This window comes from Calidris pugnax, unplaced genomic scaffold (genome assembly GCF_001431845.1).
Source record: "Calidris pugnax isolate Ruff unplaced genomic scaffold, ASM143184v1 scaffold20, whole genome shotgun sequence".
Lineage (NCBI taxonomy): Eukaryota > Metazoa > Chordata > Aves > Charadriiformes > Scolopacidae > Calidris > Calidris pugnax.
The window spans coordinates 20098210-20114801 of NW_015094510.1; the positions used below are offsets into that span (position 1 = coordinate 20098210).

At 38.4% G+C, this 16592-nt stretch overlaps 1 protein-coding gene across 5 annotated transcripts in view; it reads left to right on the plus strand.

Moving 5' to 3' along the window:
• Positions 1–16592, plus strand: part of DCLK1 (doublecortin like kinase 1) — a 247491-nt gene that overhangs the window by 184477 nt on the left and 46422 nt on the right. For 4 of the 5 annotated variants that reach the window (XM_014965939.1, XM_014965940.1, XM_014965938.1 and 1 more), the window contains one exon: positions 15295–15379. In XM_014965939.1, coding sequence (XP_014821425.1) covers positions 15295–15379 — 85 coding nt within the window. Of the gene's footprint in view, positions 1–3619; positions 8524–15294; positions 15380–16592 lie in introns of those variants that run through there. The other variant, XM_014965942.1, reaches the window with a different exon arrangement.

The following is a 16592-nucleotide window of genomic DNA, read 5'->3' on the forward strand; positions in this document are numbered from 1 at the left end:
AGTTAGGTTGACGGTTGGACAAGATGATCTTTAAGGTCCCTTCCAACCTAGAAGATTCTGTGATTCTGTGATTCTGTGATATTGTCGTAAACCTAATTTGAACCCAAAGCATTTTGCTTTGTCTTCAATGGCTTCAGCTACAGGGCTGATGAGCCAGCTGCAGGAGGAGGTTTGTTCCCTAGGAGGGTGTTGAAGTGTTGGTATCACGTGGTAGACCTACAAGAGAAGAGATTGATTTCAGTGCTCTCTTTGTCCCCGTTGTTGAGAGGTGAGGTATTCCTGCCCTGAAAGAAGAGTGTTGGCTGCTGGGGTTGAAGGTGATGGCTGGGTGTCTGACTGGTCTGAGTTTCTCTCTTTACATGGAGTTTTGAGGGAGCCGCTGCTTTAGAACTGAAATGAGATGCTGGGTCCTGGAAATGCCAGGTCAGCTTTGTAATTCATTTTTTCCTGCCCCTCTCTTCCTGTGGTTAGAGGAGTGCTGTTCCCTCATGCCATCCGGTGCGTGGGATGCCAGTGCTACGTACTGGGTCTGGAAGATGACAGGGGACGTTGACTCTAGCATAGCCTGGTTCACCTCAATGGAACTATCAATCAGCTCTTCAACATCCCCAACCGAGTGCTATGAGGGAGTTACAGGCTTGGGCCGTCAAAATGCTCAGGAGTCTGGGCAGCCTGCCAGTGCTTGTCCTGGGAAATACAGGTGAGAAGAAGTCAAGCTTTTGAATTCACAGGCAGAAAGCAAGGTACTTCACAAGCTGAGGGATTTCTCCCTGTGAATAGTAAAGACCTGTAAAAATAGTGGAGATGGCAGAATTTTCCAAAGAAAATATTCCTTCTATTTATGGAGTGCATTAGGCAACTTAAAATAGGGATTGATCAATCTTCTTACTTATTGACACTTCATCATTCACCTTTTAAAAAAATAAAAAATCTGGCCTTTTATGGAAGACTTTCCATTGATATAAATAAAGCCAAGAATGCAGCTGTGATATGTGTATTATATTAACGAAAACAGTACTCTTGTAACCCTGCAAATAAAATTTTCTACCCTCAAAAGCCAGATCATAGAAAGATAAAGTTTCATCCTTTCTCACTTGCATACGTACATGGCTAAGTTGTTTCCAGAAATTCAGAAATCAGTGAAATTTATATATTTGTAATCTCAGGCAAAATTCTGTCTGTGTTTGAGGAAAGTAAGATTTGAAAGATTAATTTCATGAGTGTAATACAAGGTCTGGAAAGTGAACTAGGAATAGTTTGGACTTTTCTGGTTTTTTCAGCTTCTGAGTGTTTAAACTTGCAGCCTGTGTACTATAGTTAAGCTTTCTTATAATTGAATTCTTTCTTTATACTTATTCTTAAATAGAAAATTAAGATTTTTTGTTTAAAATTGTTATGTATTCAATTGTATATTTCCACAGAGGGTGAAAACATCTGAAATTCAGGTTTATCTCAGTTGAAGCAGAAAGTAACTGTGTTGCACATGCACGTACTTCCTACCGCAACAGAGAACAGTTAATGATGCAGACTCAGAAAAGGTGGCGTGGCAATCATAACAATAAATATACGTAATAGCAACCCCCACATTTTATTTGACTAGCCTTTATAATAGTTTATGAGCTTGTTTTTCCACTGTCTTGTAATCAGAGTTATTACTTCAATTAGGGTGGAAATGTACTATGCTTTATACCTAATTTTCCATCCCTTGCCATTATTTTAAATGTTTTTTCTACTTCCCTAGAGACTACAACCTATAGAATAATAAAAAATTAGATTTAAGGTATCTCTTGACCAATCAAACAAAGAACTTGAATGCAAAATAATGAATAGATTCTCATAGGCAAGGAAAATTCCTGCAGGAAGGAAGACTTTTTAAAAGTTCCAAGTATTTTTAAATAGGCCATAGAATGATCCTGAAATCTTGTGCTTGATTTTACTTTGAAACAACCATAGAGTTAATGAAAGTAACCACAAAAATACTTCCCAGATATTAAAAGTCAGTTCTCACAAATATCTTATTTGTAAGTTTTGAATGTATTTTTTTCAATATTCAGAGGAATGAGCAATCACTTGGAAGATTCAAACGTTTGGTGTGTTACCCACGCTGTCAAGTAATTATTTTTTTTTCTGTAGTATATATTAGAAATTCCAAAACGGTATATGCTCATAAGAAAATGTTAATAATTAACTACAAATTAGTATTCAAAATGAGATAGTCTTGTCTGTTTAATTTTTTTCTTTTGGCTAGATTGTTCACAACGAATTAGAAATGTATTTAAGATCTGATTTTCAGTCTGCCAGTTTAACATGTCTGCTACTAAGTGTAGACATGCCCATTGGCAAAATACATGCAGAATAAGCATTCCAGGGGATGAAAAACCCCTTTAAAGGACTTAAATCCTCTTTATACCATGCCTACAAGTAAAAGGTAAACCTGCGTAGCTTACTGAGAATCTTGTAAATTTGAAATTTGTAAAGAATTCATTTTAGGTAGTCCTTCTTTTATAATACAGCTCTTAGATTTATTTTTTGTCTCAGTCATCTTCCTGTGATTTTAAAAAAAAAAAAAAGTGCCAAAGCAAGGTCAGCCCTAAAGCTGGCTCCATCATCCTTTCCATGCTGAAGTGTTCTTGTATTTTGTCTTGTAGTTGTTTTTTATTACATAAATATGTTTTATACTTAAAGGATCCCCAGAAACAGCTTAAAGGTACTAGAGCTTGCCCATCAGTTGTGCTAGGCACCTGCCTACTTGGTGCCCTTCTCAACCATCAACTATGCTTAATTCATCTTAAAAAGATACTACTTTGTCCTCTACCACTTCTCCCCACCGAACTTCCTCTGTTGTGTGCCTTGGCGAGGGTTGTTGTGCTGTGTAGGTTGGACAGGGCAATGTGTCACCCCCTAACACCTCTGGCATTTGAGGATTATGGGATCCATCAGAGGATGCTCGGAGTGGGTGTTGGAAAACCGAAGTGGATCCATACACTCAGCCTCTCCCTCGTCTGTCATGAGCCGGTTGCTTGGCTACCGTCAGGAAGAGCCGGTGACAGGGGGGGATTTTACATGCTGTCTTTTTACACATACACACAGACACAGGAAAACTGTAGAAGGGAGAGGTGCCATTGTTGGTACGATATAGGTAACGGCAACATTCAGTGTCAGCATTCTGGGGCTCAAATGTTGCTGGATTCATGCTGTATCACCAGTGGGCGGCAAGTTTTGATTACCTTAGATAGGTAAGAACTTTCCTACTGCAGTTTGTGAAACAGCTAAAAGGGGACTATATTCCCTTTAAGATTAAATTCCAGTTTCCAAACAATTAGGAGACTCTCCAGAACAGACAAATATTGTTTTAATACTGTTTAATAGGAAAGAATAAAAAAAAGAATTGCCTCTTAGGATGTTTTGTACACTGAAACTCCAGCTTTATTTTCTAACCATCTATTTGTTGATTGAAAAATAATTGTATGACATTAAGCCAAAAATCTGGTTATATAGGAAATGTGTATTTTATGTTGAACACTATCTTCTGGTCCACGGTAACACAAAGAATATAAGACAGTTGCAGTGCAACCAATCAAACACAATAAACAAATCTATACTGCACTTCATCTTACAGGACCTGTATCGCCCACTCTCTTCGGATGATATGGATTCAGTAGGAGACTCAGTGTAAAAGAGAAAATGGAACAATGTTTATGGTTTGTGATTTGGTGAAGGTTTAACATTTTTAAAGAGAATAGCTGCTAATTTACAGTAATAGTGAATCGCACAAAAGAGTTTTGCATATTTAATATTAAAAACATGGGGCCAAATTAATTCTAGTGTGTGGGGGTATTTTTGGCTTTACCACTGCATTTTAATGCAAGAATTTGTAATGAATGAGCCATTGAATGTGCCCATCAAATACGGAACAGCATTGTGCACACTTTAAGGAACGAAGATTGGATAAGGTGAATATAACGCACAAATCCATAATGGGCACATTTATGAATAGCAGTCTTTTTTATCATCTAAGGTACTGATTATATGTTCTGTTTTTAACATAGGTATCTTTATTCATTTTTGTATGAACAGTTAATGAGTGCTTTGCTTTTACCAACGAATAGGTAAAATGCAGAAAAGGAAAAAAACCTGCCATATTAAGCTGCTTGCACCACGCTGTCTGATCCCCACACGCACATTTGGAACACTCTAAGTTTAGTCTTTTTATCTACATGAAAAGAAGAAATCCCATGTGGTCTCAGGGCAAAAAGTAAATGCCTTCAAAGCAGTGTTTGAGTTCTCTTCGCTGCGTTGCCATTTGATGACTGTAAACAGAAGGGTGTTCACAGACAACATGATTGTTTTACCCAGCAAGAGCTGTTAATGCTGATCATCCGGGTGTTGCAAGTAAATATGGACAGATTTCCAAACGAGGAAAGATGGGGGCCTGCTGGCTAACAGCGGCATCTGACACACGTACGATGACACCTTTAGGAAAAACACATTTTGCCTGAGAAACCGGTGATTATTTTCACTTATGTTAAGGACAGGAACATCTTTTTTTTATTTGCTGTAATAAGACTTTTTTTTTTTTTTTGCATTTTTAAATGAAAGCCTACAGAAATGGTGGTACTGTAAATCATCCTCCTATTGACCTAATTTCTTCGTTTTCATAATTTCTATAGCTGGTCATTTTGTACAGCATGAATATGCAAAACTCCTTTAGTGTTAAAGTAGGTCACGCATTATAACCAGTTGCTTAACAAATATCTACTAATTTTATTTGTTTTCTGCTGCTTTATTGTGAGAATTTTAGTCTACTTTAAGTAATAGCAGAATTTCCCATCGCGTGTTGCATATTGCTTTAAAATTTATGTTGTGTTTAAGCCCATAGTGTAGTGTTCACACACTTTTACAGTCTTACTACACGTTTCATTTCAGTATCTCAAATATTAATGATGTAAAAATTAAAAATTAGTGTGATTCTGATCCTCAACAAAAATCTAGAGAGATTATATTTTCGAGCTACTTAGTGATGATTTAATATATTTTGAAATCAGGAAAATTTACGTAATAGCAGAAAATGTTTAGCTGCCACATGCCAACTTTTAAATGCAGTGAAATAATTCCTTTAAACTGATGTGTCCATAATAAAATTCAGCAGCTGGAAAATGTTGGCATGTAATGTTATGGCTTCACTGTATCGATATAATTTTCTTTATGGAGGATATTTGCAAAAAGAAGTAAAAGGGCAGCAGAATACAAAACTTACCTTCTCTGTTTTCAATACTTGGTTCCAGTATCACCTGAAGAGAAAGTCATTGATCTGGCAGGTTTGCTGAAGCAGTTAGGTCATTCCGTTTCAAAACACATGTTTTGCCGTTCCTGCTTCAGGCTTCAGATCTAAAGCTGTTCCCAGCAATAGGAACAGTCCCCCCCAGCCGTGCCCTGATCCTAAGGCTGTCCTGTTCTACTGAAAAAGTTCGCAGCTGTGAAGTTACTTGCATTTTTGGCCTGTTAGGAGGGAATGTCTTTGTAAAATGTATTGCTTAATCCCAAGAAACATGTATCAATCATGTAAAGGTGCATTGGGATCAGTTTCCAAAAATTCAGACAACTCCACCAGACTGAACAAAATACTTACTGACGTTTTGAAAATTGTTTTTCCCTGTAAAGAAAATAAATTCCAGGAATTTTATTTTTCCTCCCCTCTGCCACATAGGCTACTGCTGCTTAAGGCAGTTTATTAAGAATGTTTGTTCTGCGCAGGGAGCACAGATTGCCAGCAAACTGGAATCCCACGGCTTTGCTTAGCTGTGGAAAAGAAAAATGGACCTTATATCAGTAATTGTTATCATAGCGAGTTTTCCATCAAGACTGTTTCAAAGAATATGCTAGTCCATAACATTTAATCATTTCAACATATGACTCGTATTAAGGGGCTATTCAGGGGCAATATGTATCATTAATATTTCATTTAAGGAATGAAAGTCCCTTAGAGATTGAAAAGGTACACTGTTTATAGACTTTGAGATCCCTTTTGTGTAGAATGTAATTCCCATTATACATGAGCAGAAATGAAATGTTTCTTTTGAGCAAGACCAGAAGGTTTCAGTTTATGGGTGAAACTGAAATTGTGTTTCTTGATGCTGTAGTTCTGCTTTGCAACAGCACGGGTTTTAGTTTGTCCCTAGATTTCATCAACTTCATTAAATAACAGAATAGCTTAAGCAACTTTATAGTGTTTGAACCTCTTATAGTTCTCTGGATGCTGCATTATTTGTGCCTACTCTAAGGTGATTATGATGTAGCTAAAGAGTCTTGTATAGATTGTGAATGCTTTGCTTTCCTTTGAGCTTTATGAATACTTGTGATTATTTCCCTAATGCTTTCTGCAACTTTCTGGGTTTGTTTTTTTTTTTAATCTCTTTTCTTCTTCTTTTATGCAACAAACAGTTCACATGTGAAGCACAGAATGTGTATGTTAATATTTATACACACATACACACACGCACATACATAGTTTAATGGCTTTGAAACCCATGCACAGTTATGTCACATGCGTGACGTAAAGCATATATATGGGGAAAATGTATTAATGGGAGGATATTCATCTGGTGGGATTCGCTATAGCTCTGTTAAAGCCAGCGGAGCTGCACCAGCCTGTGCTTGCTGAGCAGCTCCTCCGAGGAATTTTGTACAATTTTAAGAGATCTTGTCTACAAACAAGGGCTAAGTTCTGCTCAGTTTTAAGTTAGTGGCAAAATCAGGATTGACTCCAAGGTGGGAAGGACAGCATCTTATGCACAAATATATACACACAGACAAAACATTAATCATAAATACTAAACGGTATTACTTTGACATGTTCAGACACATGTCTCCTCTTGAACTGCACTGGTCTGCAGTGTACCAAGTCATGCAATATTAGAAGTTCTTTTGTTGAAATCAGTAAAATCTTGAACATTCATTATCCAATGTGAAAATAGCTTTTCAATTTGTAAAATAATTCAGTGACGGCAGATTATATATAGTTATTTTTCTCTTCAAAGCATTTTCAGAGGGCATATATGGCTGTAAAAGGAAAATTCTGGGGCATTAATATTGTGGCTATAAATGTATATTGTAAGAAAGCAAACATAATGTTAAACAGCCTTGAAGAACACCTGGGTTGAGATTATGTGGCATAACAATTGAAATAAATAATAGTGTTTGCTTTTATGGTTTCATACTTCACACTGTAATGTGAACTTTACATAGTGCAGAATGCTACAAACAATGTCCTCAAATTCAGAATACTAAAATGGATTAACAGAAAAGAACCTCTGATCGACACAAGTTTACTGCTTTGTCAAAACCAGGAGAGAAACGAACAAACAGAAAATCTTTACGGTGCTAGGTTACCTCATCACTTGATAAACACTTAGATTAATGTTGTCTGTGATTTTCTTGTACCCAGTTAACGGTACACAAACGAATACAAGATTGATCTTAATTTAATCTTCACTCTCAGTTTATCTGGTAGTGATGGGATGAGATCAATAGGAAAATAACCTCGTGTCAGGCAGCCAGCAGTAGCTCTGCACGCAGAGCAAAGCAAGCGAGTGGTTGTCACCCTCTTTGGAAGAGGGTCTGCGGCCAAACTCCCCCCCCCACCCAGGAAAGCCCTCTCCGTGCAGAAAGCCGGGCTTGTGGAGCAGAGCAGAGGCAGTTCCCAGCTGGGTTTTGCCGTCCTAACACCTTTTGGCTGGCTCGGCTTTGCCTCTTTCACCTCCCACCTGATCTTTCAGCCTCAGCCCTAACTCCCCGCGGGAGGCGATGGGTATGTAGATACATGTGTTGTGTACACACACGCTAGCGAAGGGTTAAAAACACACACAGTGCACACATACACGTTCCTATACACTTTAGTGTCTGTATTTGCGCATGTCGATGATATTAAAATTTGCTTAAATTAACCCTCAGCAGTGAAGTATGAAAAAAAGCTGTACTGTATTCAGCGTGTACTTGTTGTCCGATGTTATATGAGGTAATTAGTTTGTGGTTTGCCCTGCAATACGGTGTTTTGGAATTTGGACTCTAGTCAAAGAGGAGCTAACGATGTTTGTGCTAAGGCCTCTTCATTTTGTTAGTTGCACTATGATATTGTAAATATTGGCACATTTACAACATAAGTTTAAGATTTTACAAAGTTATGCATACAATTATTTTTTTTAAAGAAAAGTGCTTGGATATTTGCTTTTTAAAATATACCATTTTTGTATTAATGTGATGCAGGAAACCAAAAAGAAAGCTGTTGATTTATCAACAAAAAAAAATGTAAAACTTGCAAAAAATAAATGCCGATGAATGTTTTGTTTCATATAATCAGCTGAAGAAAATCACCTTCATTTTTATGCCGTTGTTTCATCATACTGTGTTGTACTTGTGTTTCATATTTGCCCATGTCATCCTGGTTGCAATTTGTTGTTTCGCTAGATTTAACATTACTGTAGATTACTGTAAGCGATGTAATAAATATATTTAAAAAATACACAATGTTCAGCGAGTTTATTTTGGAAATGTGATTAACAGGCTTTAAAAAAATACTTGCAGTTGGTATTGCTTGTTCACTTTGGATCAGCGTTGTCCATCTAACTGTTCACTTAGTACATGGGATTCATGCATCCTAAAGTGTTCCTTTAAATAGTAGATGCATTCAGCACCTTTTTAAATAATAAACTCTGGACTCTAGTTAGTAGCTGTAAAAGATCCTTCAAGGAAGAATTTGATTTCTAACAGTTCTTTTGGAGAAAGTAAATATACCTGCGTTGAATTGCTTGTGGGTAAGTTTGTGTGCATACGAGGGGATAAATTTGAAGTATGAAGTGGGAAATTAGTAGATTGTATCCAAAGGAAGGTACCCACTCCCTGCTGACAGCTCAGCTAGAGCAGGCTCCTCTTAAGATGAGTATTAGGAAAATATGCCTGTAAAAACCTGAGAGCACTGAAATATACCCACGGTGTTTTAAAATAAGTACCTTGCTTTCTTGATATATTCTTTCCACTCTTTAAAAATACATGTGTATATCCTAGTTTTAGTTTTTGTTTGGCGGGGGCGGGGGAAGAGAGACGTTACAATTTCTGACATGTCATCTGCCAGTCTGGTGCTTCAGCTGACACTCAGACGCTCTCCTAGAGGCATCTTCAGGCCTAATGAAACTTCCACTTTTGAAACCCTCTTAGTTGCTGGTAAATAAGTCTGCCTAAAAAAAGGTGTACAGACATAGAAAGGAAACAGCACTAAAGAACAGAGGAAACGAAGATAGAAAATAATTGAGGTTTCTGTCTCTACCAACAGTTGAGAATACCAGGAGAGCTTTTAAAATACAGCTCAAATAGATTAAAAATAGAAGTGGTGATTGTGCTGTGCCCTTAATTATGTGGAAGAAACAAGAACCTCCTTTGACGGCCTTTCAATTTTTATTCTGTAGTTGAGTGGAAAATTTTTCCTGTGTATAACTTTAGGAAAGAAAAAAGGAAACCTTCACATTGCACTCCTGCACATGTAACTTTTTATGTTAACCACAGTATGGATACAGTAATGACAGGTCAACTTCCGATACCATGAATCTGATACATACATTTTTTTTACATCATCAATCTTCTCTGGAGGATGCCAAAGGTGGAGTGAGCCTACAGTCTGAATTATGGCTCAGCTTTGGAAGCAGCTGTTCGGAGCTAGGGGAGGTCAGATTTAAGTTTACAGTTAAATACCATATAGGAAACTATGTTGGTCTTTCGGAATTGCTTTGTTACACAAATCAAATGAGTGTATAAGCAGTCAATGCTGCAGCTTAATAAAGAGGATCCTTATAAAAAAATAGTGCTTCAGCTTGAAAATTTAACTTGAGTCTGTCAGCTCCATTTCCTTGCAAACTCACCCATTTGTCCCTCTGTCCGTCAAAGAAGAAGACCAACACAAGTTCCTGAATGACACACGCCGGATTATTGCTTGTGTCGTTTGAACTTCTCCGAGATGCGTAAATCCTGAATTGCTTAAATGAACAAAATAACATTTCCCTACGTAGGGCCTCTCTTAAGTCAAGTGTCTAACAAGACATGGCAGCAGCTTTGCATACATTTTTTATTGTTCCTTTCTAGATGAAGCAGTTTATAAATAAATTTGGAACTTTTGTGTCAGTTGAGTGCAGCGTCCGAATTTGAAAAGAAAACAACTGCATCATTTCTCTTTCTGTACATTGAATTCCATTAGCTTCCATTCTTTCAGTATGAAGATTGTGGATTTGATGTTTCTCCACAAAGTATTTTTTTGCCAGCTCTGTACTGTTTACATGAGAACTTTTTCCCGTCTCTGCTGGCTGGGCCAAAAAATGTAAGCAACTAAACAAGGGAAAATCAAAAACATTTTTCGCTGGACAGGGCTGGGAGAGGGAGTTTCACTGTAACCCTTTGCTTCTCTCTTAATTGAATAGTAAAAAGCTGAATTTGTCTTCTAAAAGCTTCACCAATAATAATATTATTTTACTGTTTTTAACCAGCTGCCCTCTGCTTTATCTGTTGTTCTCTGGAGATGTACCATTTTGTTGTATTGACTCACTTAATTCTTGCTTAACACTGTTACGTATTACAGAAATTTTTTGAACACTGCAAAGTCCTTCAAAGCTAATACCTGCACTGGACTGTTGTCTATTTTACCATTAACCGTGTTGATCTTTAGGCTAAGGAATTGGCTATGTCAGGAATTCATGATGGCTACCTTGCAAAATTTATTTATAACCGGCCTGAACACTAGTATGGGCTCCAAAAGAGGTGAGAATAATTGCCTTACTGTTTAGTTTTGGTTTTAATCCTATTTATCTTTGCTGAGTTCAACTTTATATCATACACATATAACTGGCTCACATAGCTTTTTCTCTATGTTTTTAAAAATTCTGTAGAATTCTTTGGGATAGGGAAAATCTTAAGAGGCATCAATTAAAGACATTAATAGTTCTTCTCCCCTGAGCCTCCTTTCCGAATTTACACTTTGTTTACTAATTTTAGTCTTTGCTTCATTAAGACCATTTCTAAAAGAGCAGAACTCTGTACGAGATCCAAACTTAGTGTTACACCTGTGTGTATTTCTGTTACTCACATTTCATCCAGATGCTTCCTTCATGCTAGGAAAATACAAAGGAATCTATTGTTGAGAGACTTTGTAGACTCCATATGTGCTAATAAAGGTTTTGAGAGGTATGGAAAATATAATGCAGTGTTTGGGGTTTAAGAATCAGGAATCTGAATTGCATTAACAAACTTCCTACTCACACTTGTTTAAGTTTCTTTTCATAAGTGCTGATGCTGGTAGTCCACAAGAATAATTCCTGCTGTTTAGCTGGAGTGGGATTTTAAGATTAATTTAGGACAAAGGTGAGTATGGGGAGAGAGAAATTACAGTAATATTTATTTTACTGCCATTTTTTCATGGATTTAGCGCAATTTCCACTGAGATACAAACTATTTACAAAACAGTTGCTAAATAAATCTCCCAGTGAGACACGGATGAAAGTCTATAGCGCTAATGTTTCCATTCACATCAATGAGGTGTGTGGTGTGCTGGCCATCTGTTATATAAACCTGAATAGGATCTGAAATCCTTACACCAAAGACCTGATTTTTTTATGCCATCCCTTTTATGGAGGTGTGCCATAAAAGCGGCCATGTGCTGGCAACCTGTGCAACTGGACCCCTTTTAAATCTGTGTAAAAGTGATGACATTTCAAGCACCTCAGCATCTCTTAAAATTAAAACAGCTAATTGCATTAAGGTCTGTGTGTTGAAGAGATTATGCTCTTGCCTAGAGTTTATTTCTCCCCCCGCTCCCCCCTCCCCATCTGCAATATCCCTGATGGGGTCCACAGCTGTGAGAGCAACAGCGTGCACGACAGACTGCCTCATGATTGGCAAGCCAACTGGAAGGAACACCAAGACCCACAAGGATTGCTGGACCCGGAGGGCTTTCAGCTTGTGAGAACAACAACGAGCTAATTAAAGTCTAAATAAACGGAATGTCCTTCCTAGCTGGAGTAAAGATAAATAAATAAATAAATGCCTGCGTGTTGTTCCAGCGGACTGAATAAAGAGGAAAATATTTATGTTGTGTTTACCTAGTAACGTCTCTTTAATTGTGGAAGGGGGTCCATCAGCAGACTTGGTGAATCTATGCAAATGTACAGTTCCTGATTTCTTTTTAATCTGTTGTTTTAATAGGAGGGGTTCAACAAAGGTAATGAAAAATATGTGTTTACTTTGTATTTTTCAATTAGTTAAAAAATTTCAAAGTTTTAAAGTTTTAAAAATCCCAACATGTATTTTTAGCAAATGTGTCCTTAGCTACTGCTTCCTGGTCACTGGCGAGCTGTGCCTCTGCTCACAGGCTGGTGCTTCCCTGCAGATCTCACTGAAGGGGCTGTCTGCTTTGTCTGCAGACCTGGCGTACAGTATCTGCTACTGATGCATCACTTTAGTTCTTCTTCAGTTATGAATATCATCTTAGCCTTCCCTTAGCCTCCTTACGTAGTGGCAACAAGAAAAGAAATAGGAGCACTTAAAAAATTGATCTCATATTGTTGTTTTAAATTTTCTACAGGCCACTTTTTTTTTCAGTTTGTTCAATCAAACCTAGGCTAAATATATATTTAGGGAGCTATACCTAAGATAGATAGATATTTAGGAGTGTATTTGATTTCAGTCATGTGTAGACCATTAAGACTATTTGTATTTCAAGTGAAGCACTTGCTGAAGTGATTTACTGAAATGGCCCCTCGAAGGAGTCTAATTTTGGAAGGACCTAGCAGTTGCAGTTCTCAGCTAAACCTCAGCTTGAGGGTCCTTGAGAAATTGGGTACCCAAATAGAAATTTGAGTCTCTCTAGGTGCCCATTCTGAGAAGAAGTGGCTGCTGAGTTAGGTCTCGATTTTCCCATCTGCCGTTCTCACAAATAACGATGAGTGTGAGACTCTGTAAAGGGACTGTCAGATTGGCTAAGGAAAGCTGCAGCGATGCGTAGTCAGCAGTGCTTGACCTAACATCTGCCTAAAAGTGTCATCTCTGTATTTAAAATGCAAAAAAGTGAATAGAGTAGTTGTTTGATAATCGACTGAAAATCTAACACTGAGTTTTTTGTGTTGTAGCCCTTAAATGTTGTAAAGATTCATTCCCGATTGTATATGTAACAAATATTAAACATATTTAAATTTTAATTCCTTTAAGAAAATGCTGTGGAGTGAGAAAAGAAGTAAGAAATTGGATGCTTGATCTAGGGAAACAAACAGACACAGCAGAATGAGTAGAGAAAACATATTTTTCTGCTTATTTTACAAGCAGGAGTTTAAAGGAAACAATTCTCTCATTACATGTGTATTAAAATAGGCTTTGAGAGTGATTTCTCCAGGCATGAGAACTCCCAGCATTTTCCCGCTCCCTTTCTCCTCATCTGCTCATTGTTCAAAAAAGAACCAGAGGTAAGTCTTTACTGAGATGTCCTGCAGAGTTTAGCACAGGAATAGCACATAACATCAACACATCCTAATCATGAAACAAGGGCAGCGATATCTTATCTTAGAGAGCTGCATAAAATCTGTCAGTGCTCACTTCTGTTGTCAAGAGGCAGCAAAAGTAGTCCAAAAACTGATTAATGCAATTTTTAATTCTGGTCAAAGCTCAGAAGTAATGCTTGGGTGGATGAAAAGAATGAGCTGGGTTGATTAAAAGAAAAAAAAAAAGAGCAAAGAATCTCTTGGTAGATGGGATGTGCAAGCTCTCCGGATTATTTAGTAAAAAATAGGCCAAATTCGGCCTTTGTCTAAATCATCTGACCTTAATCTATTTCAGGAGAAATTAAAAGTTAGTCTCTTCAAATGAACTCAGCATATTGGCCAGGTTTTAGCTCTGCTGACTGCCTTCTCCCTGGCTCTGTACTCTGCAAAAGTCCCAACTGCTGCATCGTTAGTTATTCTGGCTCCAGTCGTTGGCTGTGCTGTGCAGGGGCAGAGGACAGAGATCATTCCAAAGAAGCTGTGTTAAATTTGTGGATTGGCACCCTGATTGCCAGCATCTAGGTACCTTGCAAACACAGATAAGGAACTGATAGTGTTAATTACATGCAGTACAGCCTGCAATTTATTTATGTAATATATAGGTTGAAGGAGGTAATTAAATACTGCGGCACTTTGTAACCTTTCAGCATGTGAACCTGAGAAAGTTTTCGTTTTGGAAATCCTCTGAATACCTCTCATTTATGTTGCGACACCAGGACCTGAGGAAATGCTCAGTCTTGCTGTAAGTTTAAAGGGCCACTGTTAACATTTGTAGCCTCTTCTGGTTTTCTTTGAAGATGGGAGAATCCTGAAGATATGATTGTATAATCACTACGCAGCATGGGATGGAGTTTTTGGGTGAAATCCAGTCCATCTCATCTGTTTGTGTAGTTTCATCCATCTAGATGTGTGATGAAGCCGTCTTCCTAAAGTACATGCCTAGAGTCCGTATGTAACTGGTGGACATTGATAGGTGCTTTGGAAGGCTTCCCTGGTGAGATCCTGCCCGCTATACTTTTGGCATCCAAGCTGGGCGGCTACGAGTCTCCTTCTAGAGAGATACTCTCCTCCACCCATTGACTGGGGGGAGAGGGGGGGGAACACAGGCAAAGATAGACACTTGCTGTACAAGTGCTTAAAACCACGGTACAGACTCACACCTCAAGTGAGCTATACCCCATCAAATGCTTTTCCCAAAAAGCAAACGTTATTCACCCTGGCGTTTTATTTTCTCCACATATTACCATAATGGTTTCTCCCTTCTAGAACACAACTGGGGAGGATTTCACCAGAGGGAGGTTTGCAAAAGTGAGGAATTCTGCCCATTACAAAGCTGACTCCAGCCAAAACAGACGTTCATGCTCCTAATGCCTGCTGGGTTAACGATGTTGCTGAGAAAACGGTCTCCTGCCTGCAGAGGGCACACAGCTCCTCAGTATTCGCTGCCAAAATGTGTGTGGAATAGGCAGACACTACTGCACCATACATAAAAGTGTTGCTGCACATGGGATCAGGGATATCTCCATGAACACGGGGGTAACAAAAGTGTAATTTCAGTGGAAAAGCTAAACTCTTCCCAAGCATCCGCATGTCCCTCCACCAAAGTGGATTGATACTTTACACGGGGACCACTGAAGCCTCTCTGGGACGTGTGTCCAGCAGGAACGTGCTGCGGGTACTCGTGCTCCTTAAAAATTATCTGTTTTCATTTGTGTCTCTCCATTTCCAGAGCTCCCAACACAGTGGCTCCTCTACCTCATTAGCATCCACCAAAGTTTGCAGCTCTATGGATGAAAATGATGGACCTGCAGAAGGTAACATTTGAAGGCTGACATTTCAAAGCAGTCAATGTAGTGATAACAGCAGCTGTGTAGGAAATGAGTCATTCTTCCTGCCGGAGAAGGTGGGAGCGTTGCAAGCTGGATGACTCTCCGTAAGGAGACTCATCAGCCTTAGCAAACCAGCGAGGTTGACTCCGGATCATATTTGATCTGGACATCCCTATTCAGAGGTGGTTTTGTTGCAGGATACTCGAGATTCTAGGTCTGCGGGTGACAGTGCTGGCTGGATTATTTCACTCATTTGTTGTCTTATCTGTCACGATACTAAAGAACATACTGCGGTCCTGGGTGTTTACTCCAAAGTGATTAGTCTTACCCCATACTAAGGCTTTGAGCAAGTTGGCTAAGGGACAGTGTCTGCTCAAGCACTGCCCGTTCACACGCACATATACCTGAGTGCGTGTTTGTGCTCCCATTTGACAGTAACTCTTCATGCTGCCTGTCAATCCAGGCAAACACCAGCCTCCATGTATCGTAACATTCACTTTTAATTCTAGAGTGGAACAAAGGACAGATGAAGATACGGTTAAAAGCGCTCTCTTAAAGAGTGTAAATTCAAGTCACGTTCTCAAGCGGCTTTTTTTATGTTACAATATTTATATAGTAGTTTGTATCAGCTGCAGTTTACAGCCAGCTTTTAGAGGCATGTTAGGTATTTGTAACACGCTATTTCAAATACATTTAAAAATAATGGTACATGAATGAGCACTAAAACACATGAAACTACAAACTTTTCTTATGCTTAGACACTGTGTAATGCAATTTTACCTAAACATCTGGTGCCCAGGTTGCATGTGAGGTAGTATTATTGAGAACATTTGTTTAAAAACTAAATATTTAATATTGGGGGAGGGGGAGAACTAGCACTTAGCACATGAGGAGTTTTATGGATGTCTCAGTTTACAGGATGTAATAAAATAAGTGCTTGAGTGTTGGACTTCTTTGGTACATATATTTAATCATGCTGTGTCAAGGAGTTCCAACCCTTTTTGGAGGCTGGTCTGCGCTTGTGCAGATCACAGAGGCCTTTTCATAATTAAAAAAATACAATTTTGGTTTTGTCCTGGGGGCATATTGCAATGGGAATGGTAAACTATGTAACACTCGAATGGTGGTATGTTTGAGCCCCCAGAAGTCTTATTTTTCATTATTGTATCTGTGTGAAACCTGTTGAGTATATACAATG